Raw genomic sequence first — 16,446 nt, forward strand, 5'->3', positions numbered from 1 at the left:
ACCGTTCCCTTCCCACCTTCTTTCCTGCTTTGAATGGGAACAAGAGGAGGGAAAGGCGTCAAGAACTGTGGTCTTCCCCAAGATGTTCCTGAGCCACAGAATCACCCGCGGCTGCCGGTGCAAGACTTCTCGTAAGTGGAGAAAATAAAGCCTGATTTTAAGCCAGTGTTAGCTGGTATTCCCATTACTTACAGCCTGAGGTTCTCCAGACTGCTCTGTGACGCTCACACCCGCGCTACGACGTCAGTGAGGGAGCAAGGGACGGGTACTTATTCATCACTCCCAGGAAAAGATTTTTTAACATTTTAATATTGTAAAAATTGGGATACAGACTAAAATGGCCACTGTTTTCCCCCCTTTCTTTACATAATTAACGGTATTTTGGATTTGAAGAAATATAGTTGAAAGGATCCCATGCAATGGACTGCTGGACCCATCAGGCTTCTGGGTCCCCAAAGACCTTGTCGCTCCCATTGCCTCTTATTTGTCCAAACTGAACGGAGAGTGGGATGGGAGGGTGAGTCTTTATGTCTGGGATGAGAGTCCATACAACCGTTTAAACAATCACAGGCCCTAGCAACCCTCCTGCTGCTTTGAGAACAAGGTCCTTTTGAAATGAAAACTTAAGCTATTTATGCCAAAATATTTATGCTTCTAGTGATAAAACTTTTTCTCAAATTGTCTTTGAGCCTATGATACATCCTTCTGGATACCTGCAGTGGTCTCCAACTTTTGAGAGTATATTTGATGTTTGAAAACAGTGAAAGGTTACCTCTGGCCAAACCCTGTGAGTAAGGATCCAAACAATGCAGATGGTTTGCTCTAAGGGGGTGACGAAGAGGAGCACGTTGCCTCCTGAGATTACTTTGAAGAACACCAGAAGTCTAGCCCTTTTCTTCTTAACCTTGAGTCCCCTATCCACCACCACTGGCTCTGGACAACCTGCAAGCAGTGTTCCGAGTGACCGGGATCTCCTTCCTCCCACTGCCCATGACCCGCCGCCCTCGGGCAGAGGCAGGCAGAGCTTGCTCCTCAGTGTCTCTGCTCTGTCCACTTGCGAGACCTGGAACCACAGCTATCTTGGTTTGGAATTATTATTTTTTAATTTTTTTATTTAAATTCAATTTAGTTAACATACAGTGTATTAGTTTCAGGGGTAGAATTTAGGGATTCATCAGTGCATATAACACGCAGTCTCATCACATCACATGCCCTCTTTAATGCCCATCACCCAGTTACCCCATCCCCCCACCTACCTCCCCTCCCGCGATCCTCAGTTTGTTCCCTTGGTTTGAGTCTCTTATAGTTTGCCTGTTTTTGTCTTCTTTTTCCTTCCCGTCCCCTATGTTCATGTTGTTTCTTAAATCCCAACTGAGTGAAATCATATGGTATTTGTCTTTCACTGACTGATTTATATCGCTTAGCATAATACCCTCCAGTTCCATCCACGTCATTGCAAGTGGCAAGATTTTTCTTTCTGATGGCTGAGTAATAGTCCATTGTTTATATAAACCACATCTTTATCCATTCAACTGTCGATGGGCATCTGGGCTCTTTCCATAGTTTAGCTATTGTGGACGTTGCTGCTATAAACATTGGGGTGCAGGTGCCCCTTTTAACCACTATGTTTGTATCCTTTGGGCAAATACCTAGTAGTGCAACTGCTGAGTCATAGAGTATCTCTATTTTTAACTTTTTAAGGAACCTCCATACTGTTCTCCAGAATGGCTACACTGGTTTGCATTCCCACCAAGTGTAAGAGGGTTCCCCTTTCTCCGCATCTTCGCCAACAAATGTTTCCTGACTTGTTAATGGTTTGAAATTATTTTTCCTTTTAGTAAAAAAAAATTTTTTTTAAAGCCAGAAGTAGACTGGTATTTCTACATTACTTCTCACAGATCTCATTCCTTAGCTTTCTGTCTCGTCCAAGAGAGACTCTCATCCTCTCAGAAGTGAGCACATTCTGTTCCACTCATCTCATGTGGCAAACATTGTGACACAGGCCACGTGAAGTCAGAGTTGACAAAGATAGTTCTTGGGTGTTGCTGAAGCTGCAGAAATGATGGGTCACACACAGGGAAACTTCTGCTGGTTTTTTCCAACCCCCATCAGACATTCGCACCTGGCAGCTGAAATGCCTGTGACTCCCTTTTACCCCCATCCTCTGCCAATTGCCATCAATGCAAATGGATAAGAAATGGAACATACTTTCCAACCTTGGGAAAAGTCACATATGTATTCCATAAAATGGTCTAGATTTGCCAGGAATTTACTATGCCCTTCCCTCTGCCTCTGAGCAAGACTGTTTCTAATCCAAGCAGGCAGACCAGCAGAGAAGGGAAGGAATCTCCTTCCTGGTTCCAGAATCCCTGGAGATCCCTCCACAGGGCATAAAGAGAGTCTTCGCACTAGAACAGACACAGCATCCTGTGAAATACACAAAAGCCACGTGGCCACATGGAATATGTGTATGCATCTTTGATGAGGTGTAGGATCTTGCCCCTATTTCCCCCAGTTAAATAAATTCACACCCAACAGCTTGGAATGCAACTTTAAACTATGAGCAACAACAAATGTGTCACACACGCTACCCTTCTGTGCTTTCCGTGCCAAGCTGTTATGTACAATTACTTTTAAGAACAGAGTTCATTTGTGTTCTCACTTCTGAAAGGGGAGTTACAGATATTTGATTCTGGCCATAGAATCAAGGCATGGAGGCTGTACTATTACCTGAGGAGGAGCCAGATTCACAATCACCCACATGCGACTGATTTCAGGTTTAAACCTTAAGGAATCTGTGTCATCCAGAGATGACTGGACCCCCCACGGTCAGCCTGTTTCACCCCTGCCTTTCCTGAAGCAGGTCAGAGTTCACAGGACATGTGCAACCCCTGAAATAACCAACTCCAAACACATTAGTGAGGAGTGAATATTTCACTGAATGGAGCGGGGAGATGGAAGATTCACTCACACCCCACAGGACAGAACTAAGAATAAAATACAAAGCACATCTGTGCTTCCTTCATCCCTGAAGTCCCCCCCTTCCCTGCCAGCTGGCTTATCTTCTTTCTCTTTACCCACCTCTCCCTCTAAAGCTCCCCCCTCCTTTATAACATAACGTTCATCAAAAGAAAGGGTGGCAATTAGCCAGAACACGACCCCTGCCATATCTGTGGTTCCTCAAGCTTCCCCCACGGTGTCATCTTCCTCCTACAGGTGTCTCCCCACCCTGCTGTCCCACTGTGTGCTCATGGATCCTCACACTAGCCCTGCAAGGGCTCCCATCATTCCCAGCATGCTGAAATGGTAAGAGGGCAGAGAGAAAACCAGAGACTCACCCAAGCTAAGACATAATACAAGACACATCCTCCAGGCCTTGTCAGAGCCCTTACCCACCTATGATGCTGCAGAGCAAAAGCAGGTGGCCTGGGAAATGTAAACTGTAAGGCTGGGAATGAGGCATGCGTCTTGGTTGCCTCTTCTCTACCCTAGGCAACACCTGTCCCATTCCCATTACTCAAGCAGGCCCTGCAAAGTCATAGATATAAACCCCCACCCCTGACTGAGAAGGTCCTGTCTTCTCCCAAGCCATCCTACCCACAGACGAAACACAAGTGACTCCGTTATTCTGTTGCTTACAGAGGTTAAGGGACTTGCTAAGGCCACAGAGCTGTCACGTGTTACTGACATTAAGATTTAACAAACCCAGGAGTACTGAACATCCAGCACTATTGAAGCACTAGGGCAGTATGTCTCTCTAAAGAACAGAAGGAAATCGAGTCCAGAGTTAGGTTCAGATGGAAGAAAAGAGTTGTTTCCTTCCTTTCCAAGGTGACCAAAGGAAGCCAACAATACCTAAACAGGGATTATAACTGCTGATTGGATGGACTGACCTACATGGAGGTGTCAGTGTAGGCTGGAGGAAACCCCTGTCCCCGCCACCCTCCTGGTACTCTCCCGCTAGAGGGAGGGCGACTTACAAATGTGACTGGCGACTGGGTCGTGTTTTTTAGGGGTCATTAAATCCCTAATAGGTTATATGTACACTAACCTCCATAGGCATTTCTACCTCTACTCCATGTTGCCAGCCAGACAAGAAAGCCGAGGCCTACTCTTTCGGAGTAGGCCCCACACAATGTTCTTGCTCTGTCCCAGGCTTGGCAGCCAGCTGGGGGCAAGACTTGGATGTAGGAAGCAGACTATAAACCAAAGCCCCCAGCTGTTCTCCTGTGCTTGTTTCCACTTTGCTGTCTGCTCCTTGTACTGGATTCCAGCAGGGCATTAACAGGAAAGGAGTGTTTGGCAAGGCAGGAGGATATGGCCATTCCTTGGGCCCTGGTTTTGATACTAACTTAATATGGTCAAAATCTAGGGGGGACAATATAATCTATAATCCCTATTAGGAGGCCACTTTTGAGAGTGAAAGAGGGCATTATTAATCATACCAGGACAATAATACCCAAGTAAACTGGGACACATGGTCACCTTACCAAAACCATCAACACCTACCCTGGGTCCTAACCCCCTACCTTGATCACACAGAGACTGTGACTTTCATGTAATAACTAGAAAGAAAGCCTAAGTCCAATAGCAATAAATAATCATGAAACTTAGCACTGGTATATTCACGGTTCTAAAAAGACTAAGACAGAACTAAAGACAGGAAGGCGTACCTACTCAAAAGTTCTGCCCATACCCCCTATTTTGGGTTTTCATAATACCATAAGGCTTTATTTGTATAAAGCATTTTGCAGTTTACAAAGTACGCTCATAGGCATGTTCTTCCTTAACAAACCTGGAAGGTAGGTAATAGGTTGGGCACATTGACAAAGGCCACACAGCAGAGGCAGAACCGATTTCAGGATCTGGGCTAGACTAGTGTCCTTCCCTACCCATGCTGTGTCCCCTCCGGGCAGCTACTCTGAATGAGCTACCAGTTTGTGCTCTGAACCTAGAACACTGGGAGCAAAGGGGCCAAGGGGAGACAGTAGACCAAACAGATAATCTGTTGCTAGAATCAAATCATCTGCAAAGACAGTCATCACCACCATACATATTTCAACCAGAAATATGTATGTGTGCATTTATTTTCAAAACCATCAGGGCCTATGTAAAAAAACTGCCTATTCTCAATGTGGTTTTCTAAACAATTTCCAAGACTCTAATTTTATATGTAAATTAATTGGCAAAGAATCAAACACTAACATTTAAAAGTGGTTCTCAACAGGGGGGCAGCACGTAAACTTGCGGGGGCACTGGGGTTGTGACTGAGGGGCAGTGGGGAGTCCCCTCCTTTATCTCCACTTCCTCTAGAAGTCATACATGTTAGCGGCACACAAGACCAAAGGTGAGAGGGAGGCTAGTCCATGACTTCCGACTCCCATACAAACCTATCATCTGCGGGACTAACAGGCTTCCGAGGCCCAGCCACGGCCGGCGGATGATCATGTATTACTGCTCACTGCTCTCCCAGGTCACAGCTGGCAGAACTCCTGGGAATTCTACAGATCTGCAAAACTCATTTCAGGGAAATGGGACCTTGGTGTGTTCATCAAAAACATCATGCATGCCTTACGCACAAGAGTATGCTCTGACTGAGTCCGCATAGCCTGTATACTGTGCCTACGGGACATGGATTCAGAAACTGCGTGGCTTATTTAGTCCTTTCTCTCCCTAGCGTGTTGAACTCATTTCTTTCTTCAGTATTCAGACACTTTAGGTTAAAGTGGGGTTAGAGAAGCACAAATAATCCCACTATGCACAACACAAATCAGAAAGTATAAGATCTAAAGGACTAACTTGATTCAAACTTTTCCTGGTTTGACAGAAGAACTGTCTCCGAGAGAGAACTTTGCAAACTGCCAAAGACGAGGCATGTGATCTTATCAGGCCATGCCCACTGAATGCATTCATACTGCCAGGATGATCTGATGAGCATAATGTAGAATTTAAAGTACAAAGCTTTCCCTCTTGATATGAAATGGTTCAATTCTGTCCAAGTCACAAACATCCCCTGGGCTCCAACCATCCAACTAGACAGTAAGATACAGATGGCATCCTTCATGGGGGTTGCTTCAAATGGGCACCTGGATATCAAGACTGACTAAGGTGGGGGCGCCTGGGTGGCTCAGTCAGGCTGCCTTCAGCTCAGGTCATGATCCCAAGATCCTGGGATCGAGCCCCGCATCGGGCTCCTTGCTCAGCGGGGAGCCTGCTTCTCCCTCTCCCTTTGCCGCTCCCCTCTGCTTGTGCTGTCAAATAAATATTAAAAAAAAAAAAAGTGACTAAGGTGTGCACAGTATTGAGAGGGATGTCCTAGAGGCCCATAGTAAGCCACTCTTCTCTCAAATCAGCTGACTGAACAATGCTCTGTTGTGGAGGGCCGTTTTTAAGCAATGCATAGAGGGTCTCTAATTCCCAGCACAGCACTGAAAAATTCTTTTGCAGACAATTGATGAGTGGCGATCCACAGTGAGAGAGAGTCCTTTGCAAAACGAAGGGAAGCAGTGACTGTTTACGGGGGTGCGGAGGATATGGGAGACTGGGCACCGCAGAGCTGGGGACACCAAGGAAGGAGTCAGAACCCGGGGAAAGAAGGAGGTCTGGGAAAAAAAAAGGGTTTTGCTATTTTCTTATTTTAAGAAAGGAAACCTCACCCAGACAGAGAGGAAAGGAGACTAAGCTAGAAATGGAAAAGAATGGAAAATTAAGGAAGAAGTGCTTGAACACAATCACACTTTCGCTCTGTGAGACTGCTAAGTAGGCAGTAATGAAATGATAAAATCCTAACTCTTGGGGGTGAATCTCTCCATTTTGTTTTGTTTTCTTGTTTAGGGTTCGCTGATACGTCAGAGGCTGGGCCAAAGGGGCATCCTGTCTTCATGAGCGCACCAGCACTGCTCAGTACGCAGGGAAGTGGTGCTCCCCTCCCACCCTGCTTAAGGAAAACCACCTATACACACAGCTGACCTAATGTGGGGACTAAAAGGCTTAAGTAAAAAGACAAAGAGTCAGCCCTTAGCTATGATTTCCCAAACCCACCTTTCTGCTGGTAAGAAACTAATGCCACCGTTTGATCAGCATAGTTGGGCTTGCGGTTGGAGGGCCCGACAGAGAACTCCACCTCTGGGGGAGGACTGAAAAACTCACCAATGACATGCCATAGTTCTGCACAAGACAGCTTCATGAGGGCCACAATCCTCACCAACACACCAGGGCAAGAGGAAATCCGTTTTGCAGAAACTTCAAAGCACATGCATAATATACTGAGATCAATAAAGACCACAAAAGAAATATACACCAATGAGAAAATAACAGGGATTCTTTATAAACATGTATGGGATCGAAATTATCCCTTCCACATGTATATACTCATTCCAGAAAATGAGGAGATTCACTTCCACATAACCTACGGGGACCATCTCCAAAGCTTCCCGTTCCCCTCGAATGGCTTCCTCTGGATAGAAGTCTCAGCGTGACAGCGGTGGCAACTCTCGATTCCCCACACAGCCACGACCTAGATCAAATCCAGCTGTGAAGAAGAAGGACATTTTTAGAAAGGAACCAACTCCAGACCACTGTTTCTGTGGTGGGAGCCAGTTTAACGACATGGCTCTCTTCACTTCTGGTATAGCTGGACTTGGGCACCGACTCACTGCTAACTATTGGAGGTGTTAAATACCAAGTGTCTCATTACATCACTAAAAACTCCACAAAAAGACTGAAAGTGTTTACTGGAATCAGCTGTCACGTGCGGCTTCTAGGCAGGAAGTCTCCACACATGAAAGAGGAATACAAAGTCAAACTTACACCACGCCTCCCAAGCATCCAGACGTGGTATGAGGAGGTCCAAAAACACCCAAATGCCTATCAGCCGATTTTGTTTACATTAAGTTAATCGAGAACATTCAAGAATTAGGCTTCTGAAAGGCTGTTTTTATTTGTCAACCCACACAAATTGCATGTTGTATTGCCTATTTGGGTTGAGAGCAATTTCAGTAAATTATGACATTTTGCTACTAAAGGAATGGCCTCGCCAGCTCTTTTCAGTCCTTCACAGGAGACGATTAAACTGAATGAACAATATAACTGAAACCTGAGAGCACAGGAATTTCCATTATGAAATAATGTATCTGATTAAATTTATAATGGCAATAAATAATAGTGGAGGGAGCTTCTGGCATATCAGCAATTAAAACTCAAATAAGAAACAAGTCTACGATCAGCAGCGTTGTGGCTGTGTTTACAGCTCGGCGGTTTCAATCTGGAGAACACCTGGTATATATTAAAAGCACTTACTAAATCATCCACGTCACCACCTTCTGCAAATATGGCTGCTGCGTCTTCATTTGGATTTTCTTTAGAGGTCAGAAACTGTGAACAGAAAGTCAGGGACACCACAATGACATTTTTGCCTCTTTGGATGGAAGGCACGGTCTGCTAGCAGCGCCACAGGCAGATCTAAGAAGGCTTGCTTCGCAAAGTCTCACTGCAACGGCCTCAAAGAAACATCATCTGGATGCACACTCCTTCCTCTGGCCCCAGGCGAGAGGACTGATTTTGAAGTTGAAGAGCCCACATTCACTAGTCACCGAGATAAAGTTCACAAAGAGGGAGGAAACGACATGGCTCGCCAAGGCAGTGACCCCATGGATGGGCCCATGTCAGGTGCAGAGGTCAACTGATATTCCCATTTCTGCTTCCACAGGGGATATGTGCGCTCATTAGGGTTAAGAAAAGAACCAGACTCCCCAAACCAATATGTCTTCTCTCCTGAAAGGAACATAAGAATCAAGTATTTGAACTCAACAATTAAAATTTCATTCCTTAACTCTGCAGAGGACAAAAGGAAGACTTCCTGTAAATGATGTGAAACACAAAAATGGGTGAGCTTGGGAGGCTGGGCAATTCCTTTTCTGGAAATCCTTCAACAGTGTTAGGAAATGTCTGAAAAAGGAAGGTGGATGAGAAAGCTTCTAGTGCATGATTCTGCTCAGCATTAGTACTCTAGACCTAGAGCTTCTAAAAGGCAGATGCGCAGAAAAGCAAGGGCCTTGAAGTGAAGTCTGCAAGGATCTAGGGATGAAATTCAGATTTTAAAAGGGTACTGGGTGCCCTTGAAAACCATCTGAAGACTCCTGCTCTCCATCCTGTCCCTCTGTGAAATAGCAGTGGGGACTCCTTCCCTCAAGGCTCACGGTAACTGCATCTAAGAGTTAGGTTTTGTCCACCACTTATCTAACACGTGAAGGTGATCCATCTTCTGGTATCATAACTACTTGAAATGGCAGCAGAGCCAAACCTGGAGGAATGTTTTTAAAGGGGAAGCTGGAAGGTGGGGCATCCCTCTCTCCGTCAGCATTCCTCAGGGTCCGTGTGCGCAGAGCACGCACATGCTGAGTGGGCCTTCCAGCCCCCTTCTGCTCTCCCACGGCTGCCTCCACCCAGGATGGAAAGGTGTACTTTTCTCACTATCTCAACATGAAAACAAGAACTGCTTTCCCTATACATTCCTATTATGGTACAATGGAAACCATTGAGGCCTCTGAAACCTCAGATTTACAAATAGGTTAAAATATATCTCTTTGACAAACCATGAACTAAATTCACTCTCAAAGCATCAGGCTGTGTGCAGCAAGTCTCAGGAAGCCAGGGCTGCAGGTCCTTCCATGCCTCATGTCCAGAAACTCACGCACACAAGTTAACAAGAGGCGACAGTGGAGGCTGCATCTGCAGAACTGGAACAGTGGACGTGGCCATGACAGTTTGCTTTTGACTCAACTTCTCTCCTGGACTTTGTTTTCCCTCAGTCAAGACCACCTCACCATTCATTAACCTCAGTTTTGACTGAGAGAGTAAGGAATTTATGTTCTTCTATGGACATTTATGGATCTCTCCATAGCCCCTTGTTGACCTTAAACTGGACCATGCCCAACACTGGGAATCAATGGTATGAGAGACAGGAAATGCTAGCGGGGGGGGCGGGTATAGTCTGCAACAGAACTGTAATGGAGCTTCTGTATCATTAATTCTATTTATTTACTTTGGCTGATTATTAATAAAGATATCTGAGGGCCAAGTATAAATTATTCACACATGTATTTGCATGTGGTGTATGTCTAAAGATTAAACTCTGCTCTAGCCTAGACTCCAAGATATCTAGGATACACTAGATTATGATTCTAATTATTACTAAAAGTGGTTTTTACTTTGGTCTTCTCCTCATTCCATGAACCTGCATGATTTTCTCTATACTAGAAATGCGCTTGGCTAAAAAATAAGACTTACCCAGTTTGGGTGAAGAGAATTAAAAGTAGAGCTGTGTCTTGCCATAAGCCTCTGTGGGCCACAAATGACGAGCACCCTCCAAAGACTGACAGACTCCCTGGGCTCAGCAGTTCTGCCGGCCACCACACCCTTTATCACCCTTGGTAAGAGGATTCGAGGTAGGCGCTTCCGAATCTAGAAAACCCCTACCGTTTCCTGGCACCCAGCCTCTTATGAGCCCCCAACTCCATCCCCTCTCAGCCGCACAGCCCTTCCACAGCATGATTACCAGATCAATGAGGGCAGGGCTGTAGGCACAGTGTGGCCAAACCACATACAATTAAGCAGAAACGGCACACCCTGGCGACCAGGCCGAGTTGCTAGGAAGACAGGAGCAGCAGCAAGCAAACTTGCACTTCCATCAAGTGCTAAACTCATGCAAGTGATTTTCCTGACAGATCTGCTGCATACTTGTGCGTAAGCAGTGACGGCTACGAGCTGGGCTGCCATCCATTACCTCCCCAAAGCCCCAGGCAAGGCTGATCCCTTACACATATCACTCCTCTTCATCAGAGTTTTTAACTGCAAGTAATTTGCAGGCTGTGCAGAGTGACAGGAAGCTAGAGATAGAGCAGAGAATTCAATGATTGGCCTTCTTTCTCAATGAAAGCAACAGATTCTCTTAACCCAACAGGAAGGGGCAGGCGCCGACTCTCATCTTTTCTTGTGTTCTTTCCCCTTTGCAATGCTCAGAAGTCGAGAACAAACAGGAAGAACACCGTGTGACACACTCCTTCCTCAAACCACCAGGATTTACTTGGGGTTACCAAGAAAGAGTGTCCTTCCTTGGAGAGCTTTACGAAATGAATAAACTATTACTTTGCAAGCACACTGAAATACAATCCTGGCCACAAGCAAAGAAATGGAGGCAATAACGCCTGTATAGAAACTTCCAGTCTAATCCCTCCAGAAGACTAAAAACTAACAATCAGCTTGTGCTCAGACCCTTACCAATCCTCAAATTAAAATCACATGGCTTCCACTGGGCTGACTCCAACACCATCAGGTGATTCCAAAGACACACCCACAATTCAGATGCATAAAAGCATCTGGAAGAACAAGTCTGTTTGCATGTATTTTGTCTAAAAGGACATACATCTGAATTCAATGCCCCCTGTATCTTATTTCATGCTATAAAGGCAGTATCGCACAGCAGAGAAATCCTACAACCTAATGTGGGAGAACAGAACCCTAACCTTAGCTCTGTTAGTTCCTCAGTAACCCTGGGCAAGCTGCTTGACCTTTCTATAATTAACAAAATGAGATTACTAATACTACTCACCCTATTTCATGGGGTTGTGGCGAGTCTCACATGAAATAGGGCATGCAAACTTGCTTTGTCATATTGTAGGTTGTATGTTCCAATTCCTACGAAAATACCCAATACATGTCCACCAGGTGATATGTACAAGAATATCCACAGCATTTTTAGGGGCACCTGGGTGACTAAGTTGGTTAGGTATCTGACTCTTGATTTCAGCTCAGGTCATGATCTCAGGGTCATGGGACTGAGGCCTGTGTCAGGCTCTGCACTTAGCAGGGAGTCTGCTTGAGATTCTCTCTCTCTCTCCCTCTGCCCCTCCCTCCTGCTCTCTTTCTTCCTCTAAAACAAATAAATCTTAAAAAAAAAAAAAAGAGTATCCACGGCATTTTTATTCGTAATTGCTAAAGTGTGGAAACAGTCAAATGCCCATTGTCAGGAGAATGGATAAATACACTGTGATATAACCATAAAAGGGAGCACTACATAGCTGTACTAAAGAAAGAACAACTCTTAACATCATGGATGAATCAAAAGGTTAAGGACAGGCAAAAGTACTGTCCAGTGACCGGAGTCAGAAGAGCAGAAACCTCAGGGGTCAGGGGTATCTGACAGGGAAGGGCATAGGGAGGCTTCCGGACTGATGTAAATGTTCTTTAGATCTGGGTGCTGGTGCCCAGAGGTGTGAACATGTAAGACTTTATCAGGTTGCACATTTCACATCTGTGCCTTTATTGTATGTATGTTTCACCTCAACAGAAATTTTAAAATTGTATATTAAAAGTATCAAGCTCTAAACAAATGTGAGGTAAAATTGTGGTACTTTCCTTATTGCTTTTCTTTGAATTAGCACACAGAACAACTCCACCAGAGATTTAAGGTGGAGAAGGAAAGTGGAAAAGAGCAAAGGAAAATATCATGGGGTCAACGGGGGACAGTAGTTAAAGAAAACTATTCTCAAGAAATGATTCTTGAACTTTATCTTGTAAGTCCTCACAAGACTTTGGAGATCTCTTTAAAACTCACACACAGAAAACTGGGTGCACTTTTGCAAGAGGGACCTTGAGCATCTTTCCCATATGTAGACGTGGCTGGTGGCATTCGAAGGTGGAGGCGTGGCGCCATGGTGTGGCAGGAGGGGGACTGTCCTAGGTCTGCTGGGGTCTTGATTCTAGTCAATTCTGCTAGCCGTGAATTTGCCAGGAGACAGTAAGTCAACGTCACCTCTCTAGACCGAGTCTGTAAAATGACCAGACTGCTAAACTCCTATCGCCTATGTGGCTAAGGTAGAAAATCAATGTCAACAACAATAAAGGCCAGATTAGGCAGCTACCAGAAAAACTAGCGCTGAAAAGATACCAACCCCCACCCCCCCGAGTTTGTATCAGATGCTTAGATACAGCTTGGCCCCTTGGAATCCTGTGAAGTACAGTGCTGCAAAGCCAAGGGGATAAGTCCTCTTTCCCCCCTGGGCTCTTACTACCGAGTGAAAAGAATGGAGGACTGGGGGTCAGTCCTAGAACAGGACTCCTGGCCAGGGTCTTACTAAGAGATCTCAGCCATGTTATTTTACTTCCCGGGACCCTAGAATCCTTCATCTATAAAATAAGGAGCTTGGACGAGATCAGTGTTTTTCAGGTTCTGTTCCTCAAGGTCCTGAAGATTCTTCCGAGTCCCCTGTGCACGGGCAATCCCGACCTGCCGCACCCACTGCCTACCGACTGAGGAGCACCACCTTTCTCTGTTTCATAGATCAGGCCTCCCTGTAAGCTTTAGTTTTAAAAATAAAAACTCCATTAGAAGATCATTAGAATTCTTTCCAGCTGGGAATAAAATGATATACAACTTGAGCCAATTTCCTCTGCCTTAGTTAAGGATCTGGCTTGTTTTAATTCTTCTAACCCAGGGCTTCCCAACATCGTTATCAACATTTTGGGCCAGATAATTCTTGACATGGGGGCTGTCCTGTTTCCCAGCATCTCTGGCCTCTGGTTGCTAGGAGTCAGTTAGCAGCCCCTCCCCCCGTGGCAAGCACCCAAATGACTCCAGACCATGGCCAAATGTCTCCTGGGGAGCAAAATCATTCCTGGTTGAGAATCACCGTTCTAACCCTAACACAGGTTAGCAAGAAGAAACTTATTTAAAAAAGAAGAAAAAAGTCTTTGATAAAGAAGATAAACTTCCAATGAAGAATCAGCCTCTCCTAACCTTCCACAAGTCCAGGTGTTTTACTGATGGTGGCCTGAGGCAAACAACCTCCCAGATGCTCCTGGAACATGCCAGGATTAGCAGCACTCCACCCGCCCACTGCAGAGCCATGTCCTGAGAAGAGTTCGAGAGACTCTACCAAACATCAAGTGCTAATGGTATGTCTAACAGTAACAAACAGGAACAGAAAAAGTGAAGTCAAAGAACTGACAGGTTATAGTGACAATAAAAATAAATGTGAAAGAGGGATCATGTTTATGTCTAGGCTTCAAAATGAAAGGGGAGCTGTCAGTGAATTTAAAAGAATATTTAAACTCACATCGTGGAAGAACTTTCTATTTCTGTAGCAGGACTCACTTACCTAGATTTCTCAGTCATAAAACCTACACTTTTCAAGAATACACCAGAGAGAAATGGCTCTCCTTAAGAGGTGCAAGTGTAAAGTTATGATTTAATTTTCATTTAAAATGGACATCCCTGGATAATTATTTCCTTTCAAATCAACATTTAATAAAAATAATTCGACAGCTTTCTAACTTTAAATAACTTATGTAAGTGCCTTAGAAGACTTGAAATGGGCTGTAAGTACTGCTCTTCAACCTCTGATTATAGTCAGGTTTCCTTAACTGATTATATGGCGAGGGACCAAACTCAACACTTCCTTTGAAGGCGATATACATACTGCAGTGCACCGTTGTCAGAAGAGACTACCCTCCCTGACCGGGCGGAGGCGTTTCTCTCTCCTGGGAACCACAAGGAGCCAGCTTCTCTGAGCCAGACTCACCCCCAGTGATTCTCCCCATCATCCCCCACACTCTCTTTCACACTTCTCTCCAAAAACCTACAGGTGCTATTTAAAAACATTTTTAATACAAAGGATTTCATTTTCCCCCGGGAAACAAAATTAATGTTTTTGAACATTAAACAAGAAAAAAGATGGCAAGTTCTGAGTTATCTTCAATTACAACCAACTGAAATCAGTTCTGCTGACACTGGAACCACGCAAGGACACTGCCCCAAACCTCGTCATTAACTCGAAGTCCTCTGCAGCTGAATGAACGGACACGAAGATTCCCCATGATTAGGCTCTGTGCCCTTAAGTTCCAAAGAAGACACCACCTCTGCATCACAGAACAAGCCCCAGACAATTTGCGAGAAGCACGTCATCCCTTCTTAGATTTCTTTCCTCTCTACTATTCTGGACTCACTTAGGTATGACACCTTTGGTTAAGATGCACTATACTGCTGAGAGGGAAACTACTACCTTTTTAGATTGGTGCTCTCGTCTTCCTTCAGTAACAGTAATATGTACTCAACTCTCACCTGGATGACAGATTTTTAAAAATGCAATAATGACTGGGGCGCCTGAGTGGCTCAGTCGTTTAAGCACCTGCCTTCGGCTTAGGTCAGGATCTCGGGGTCCTGGGATTGAGCCCTGCATCAGGGTCCCTGCTCATCGGGGAGTCTGCTTCTCCCTCTGTGCCTCCCCCTGCTCGAGCTCTCTCTCTCTCTCCAATAAATAAATATGTAAAAACTTTTAAAGAAGTAAAAAATAAAATGCGGGGCGCCTGGGTGGCTCAGTTGGTTAAGCGACTGCCTTCGGCCCAGGTCATGATCCTGGAGTCCCGGGATCGAGTCCCGCATCGGGCTCCCTGCTTGGCGGGGAGTCTGCTTCTCCCTCTGACCCTCTTCCCTCTCATGCTCTCTATCTCTCATTCTCTCTCTCTCAAATAAATAAATAAAATCTTTAAAAAAAAAAAAAATAAAAAATAAAAAATAAAAAATAAAATGCAATAATGACTAAAATTAAATGATTTGCTTTGACTTATTTTACTTGTTTAGCAAAAGCTGACTGATAAGCCCTCACGCTAAGTGATGGTCAATTTTATGTGTCCACCTGGCTTAGGCCACAGTGCCCAGCTGTGGTGCTAAACACTAGTCGGGATGTTGCTGTGAAGGTATTCTGTAGATGTGATTAACATTTACAATCAGCTGACCTGAAGTAAAGATTACCCTTGGTCATACTGGTAGGCCTCATCCAATCAGCTGAAGGAATCCTGCCTCAGACTGTAACACAGAAATCTTGCCCGAATTTCCAGCCTGCTGGCCTGCCTTACAAATTTCAGATGTGCCAGTCTCCACAATTTCATGAGCCAATTCTTTAAAATAAATAAATCTCTCCCCAACCAACCCACACACACACACACACACACACACACACACACACACACACACACACACAAACATCCATATATATATAGTCTACTGGTTCTGTCTCTCTGGAGAGCACTGAGTGATACACTAGTTCCAAGGGGAAATATTATCATGCCATTGTATAAAGTAACAAACAGAAATAAAATCAAGCAGTTAAATGACATCCTCTAGAGTAATGACATATTCACGTATTAACTGTAGTGGAAGAGGTACAGACACAGTGGAGCCCCTTCTGAGGCAATCCTCAGCATGTTAGCGTGTGCTTCTAAAATTCCAGGATCTCACTTCCTGAAAGCAGGGACCATATATGTTCTTTAACAAAATGCTTTTGCCAGGCAAAGTATCCTTAATACATTCTCGTATATCCTAATTTCTTTGCCAAAAAATACTACTGTTTCTGCCAAATGCCTTTTTGAGTTGAAATTGTAAGGCATTTT

The 16,446-nt window shown here is 44.7% G+C and overlaps 1 protein-coding gene across 2 annotated transcripts in view; it reads right to left on the reverse strand.

The window, feature by feature from the left end:
• Positions 1 to 7,303: 7,303 nt before the first annotated feature.
• XRCC5 (X-ray repair cross complementing 5) overlaps positions 7,304 to 16,446 on the reverse strand; it is an 88,344-nt gene continuing 79,201 nt past the window's right edge. For both annotated transcript variants that reach the window (XM_028112237.2, XM_088021568.1), the window contains exons 20-21: positions 8,299 to 8,373; positions 7,304 to 7,531 (exon numbers count right to left, since the gene is read on the reverse strand). In XM_028112237.2, the coding sequence (XP_027968038.1) occupies positions 7,517 to 7,531; positions 8,299 to 8,373 (90 nt within the window). In that variant the 3' untranslated portion in view covers positions 7,304 to 7,516. The remainder of the gene's footprint in view (positions 7,532 to 8,298; positions 8,374 to 16,446) is intronic.

Source organism: Eumetopias jubatus, unplaced genomic scaffold, assembly GCF_037043125.1.
Source record: "Eumetopias jubatus isolate StellerSeaLion01/CBP00866 unplaced genomic scaffold, mEumJub1_p1.0 scaffold_3, whole genome shotgun sequence".
Lineage (NCBI taxonomy): Eukaryota > Metazoa > Chordata > Mammalia > Carnivora > Otariidae > Eumetopias > Eumetopias jubatus.